This window comes from Brassica oleracea, chromosome C1, assembly GCF_000695525.1.
Source record: "Brassica oleracea var. oleracea cultivar TO1000 chromosome C1, BOL, whole genome shotgun sequence".
Taxonomy (NCBI): Eukaryota; Viridiplantae; Streptophyta; class Magnoliopsida; order Brassicales; family Brassicaceae; genus Brassica; species Brassica oleracea.
In genome coordinates, this window is record NC_027748.1 from 421032 (window position 1) to 424535 (window position 3504).

General features: G+C 32.8%; 1 protein-coding gene across 1 annotated transcript; it reads right to left on the reverse strand.

The window, feature by feature from the left end:
• Positions 1–1564: 1564 nt before the first annotated feature.
• On the reverse strand, positions 1565–2787 carry LOC106343571 (ethylene-responsive transcription factor ERF060). Its single transcript, XM_013782826.1, has one exon. It carries the CDS (start codon positions 2656–2658, stop codon positions 1828–1830), a length of 831 nt encoding a protein of 276 aa, XP_013638280.1. The 5' UTR covers positions 2659–2787; the 3' UTR covers positions 1565–1827.
• Between the last annotated feature and the right edge of the window lie 717 nt (positions 2788–3504).

Here is a 3504-nt window from a genome sequence, read left to right on the forward strand (position 1 = left end):
TTATCTATTAATAATGAATATAGCGTACAAAGAAATTTTCAAAAAATATTCATAAGGATGTTTAAAAGGAAACATAAATAATAATTAGTTAAAAACATAAATAATAATTTATTATCATCTTTTAATTAGGAAAGAAAATATATATAAAAATAACAAACGGTTTATGTCTGTATGCGCGGGTGAAACACTTAGTTATAAAGAATCACAAGTTCAAAAATCTATTTCAGTTTTTTTGGCCGTGAAACACCGTCTTTATGTGCTGAAACAATGTTTAGAAACCCGACCCGGATCCATGGTCGAACGGTAAACCATGTGACCCGGTATGTAATCATGGTTGAGTTTTAAGAAAAATCCATTATTTTAAAACCCGGTAAAACCCACAAAAACCGTTAAAACCCGGAAACTTGGCTACCGGTTGGACCAATACATAATTTTTAAAAATATTTTTTGGACTTTTTGATTACATTATTTGAATCTATTATGTATTCTAAGTAAGAAGTGATCATGTGGGTTATGAATCTATTAACAAAACTAATTGATGTGATTTGGTATTAATTTATTTTTATTATCGATAATTTATTACAATTTTATGTTTTACTTTTTATTTATTTGGATTTAAAGTTTAATTTCATTATTCACATTAGACATTTATACTTATAAATTTTAAGTATATATTTATTCTATGTCATAACTTTTAATTTGCTACAAAATTTTCAAATAGTCTATTTTTCATATTTTGTATGTGAAACGAAAATAACAATAAAAAAACTAAAGTTAATTATTTTCCCAAATGTTTTTATAACATAAAACATTTCTTATATTTTTTCAATTGATTATTATACAACATAATTAATTAATTTATTAACATACGGTTCGTCCACGGTCGACCTAATAATCTGGTAGCCCGATAAATTGTTCGGAAGTCCGATAAATTTTCTGGGTCGGATTTCAAAACACTGGCCGAAAGAAACGAATCAGAATACTGGATTAGGCTGCTTTGTTCATTGTTCTGTAAATACATACATATACGTTATTTAATAATGGCGACATACAGACTTTTAAATTAGTTGTATACATCATTGTTAATCTTTGCCACATTTAATGGTTGTTATAAGATTGTTTCTTTAATAAAGAATCATACTTTTGCGGCTTATGTGTTCCCACTCGTCAATTAGGTACCCTTCTCTGGCCCTTTGCCTTCCACAAAAGACATAAAATACAACATACACTTTTAGAATCTATATAATTATTCATATTTGATTACAATATATAATGGAATTTCTTTATAAGAAATATTTCTATCAGTAGCATTTTGCTTTGTTGAACCCATGATTATGAAATATGCGAAGTTTTTTGATGTTAAGCAGAAATATGCTAGGTTTGTATTTGGATCCGTAAATTTTCTGTTCCCATCATATTTATTACACCACCCAATGTGAATTTGATTTTGAATCACACATCGTTAACTTTTATTATAATAATAAAAAATGTTATTGAACACTACTCCGGTAGATTATAATCTTTGTAATATACTTAGCATGCAAACCTCTTAAAAACATGAAGATGATAATAACAAAAGAAAGAGTATAATTTAGAATAATTTACATTCATTAGAAACTTAAAGATGATATAATACATGGAAGCTTCTCCGGTTGGTCAGAGACAAGGTTTGTGAAGGAAAAAAACATAAACCAGCCAGACCGAACACATGGAGGAAGATTTCAACAGAAAACAAAACCTAGATGATTCTCCCACAACTGTTCAAAAATTAAGTTGCAGAGATTAGCTAACTAATAATAGCAGACACTGATGTTAAAGACAAAACACTTAAGATTCGGACAACTTGCTAATCGCATCCCAATCAATCTCCACAGAAGGAAACTTCTCCAGCACGAAACTCCCAATCTCATCAAACCCTGAATCCGAGAAATCCAAGAACGCAGTGGTAATACCAGATTCTGGCGAAGATGATTCAACCTGAGACTCATAAGAAAACGAATTCTCATCAGCTCTCAGAAACCCATATTCACTTTCTTGATACTCCTCTGCTTTTGGCGGGAAAAGCTCTGTTTCAGAACGGGGGAGATCATCATCCTCTGTCTTTCTCAAGCTCTGGCAAATCGCTTCGAGCTTTGCTTCAACAGAGGGATGAAGAGGCTTGAAGCTGCCATCACCACCTCCGTATCCATACTCGTGCCTCATGTGTGGGAAGTTAAGCCTCGCTAATTCGCCACGAAGCTGGTAAGCAGCTTGGTCATAAGCCATGGCTGCTTCTTCAGCCGTGTCGAAAGTTCCAAGCCAGAGTCGGGTCCGGTTCTTGGGCAAACGGATCTCAGCAACCCATTTTCCCCAGTGCCTTTGTCTGACTCCTCTGTACAGTTTCTGAACGGCCATGTTCTTCATTGGTACAGGCTTTGGAGAGAGATTTGAGATGTTGGAGTTGTGTCTCTGGTTAAGCTGGTTTTGGATCTGGTTGATTTGGTAAGGTGTGAGCTGGTTTAGACCGAGAGGTGCGGTTTGATTGAAACCGAAGATTGTGTTTGGAATGGGAGGAAGAGAAGAGACAGAGTTGGTCAAAGGGTTAAGTACTTTCATGAGCTCTTCTTTGAAAGGATCAGAATGATCAGTGCTGCTACTGAACATATCTATCGCTGCCATGGATCTTATTAGGATGGACTTCTGAAACTGATTGGAAAAAAAAGAGAGACAGGGAAGGATAAAAACTGATGTTAGTTATACTTTTGCTCTCTATAAATTTGGTTTTTTTTTTTGGCACTTGGTTCCTCTGGATATGAAGTTCTTTGCTTATATAATACGAGAAGTTTTTTTTGGCACTTGGCCGCCCATTGATCTCTTAATATATTTTAACTATATAAATTAATACTAAACAATGTTTTATTAATATAGTTTTTCTACATCTTGTTTGATGCTTTTGTTCTATTCACAACTTGTTAGCTTCTCGTCAGCTCGAAGATATCTTTTATTCATTCCAAGGAGGCTTATAGGAGAACGACGTCGCGTCCACATATTCTTTGGATCTACGCCGTTCCCGGGGAATGTTTCAAAAGAATAGACTTTTATGACGTGTGTGATAATGAATAATCAACCATCATGGATTTAAAATCTTAACAGCAAATTTTAGCAAAAGCTAAGAACAACATTCTAATTTTCAAATTGAAAAAGAAGAAACAGATTGCAATACTTTCATTGCGAATGTTAATTCCACCATACAATAAAAAGCGTTAAATTTATTTCACTAGTCACATTTCATTTGGTCATATTACAATATTAAATTGCTTTAAAACAATAATTTCTTGTCCAGTTCTATTTCACCGCAAAAATAGTTCAGGTTTAATGAGTTTTTATTGTTAAAAAAAGAACCACAATTAACTTAGCTCGTAATAAATTTTATTTAAATTTACGATTAAATCTAATTTAATGCCATTCATCGGGTTCATGATATATATTGCATAATGTGTCTGGTTTGTGTAATAAAATTTATAA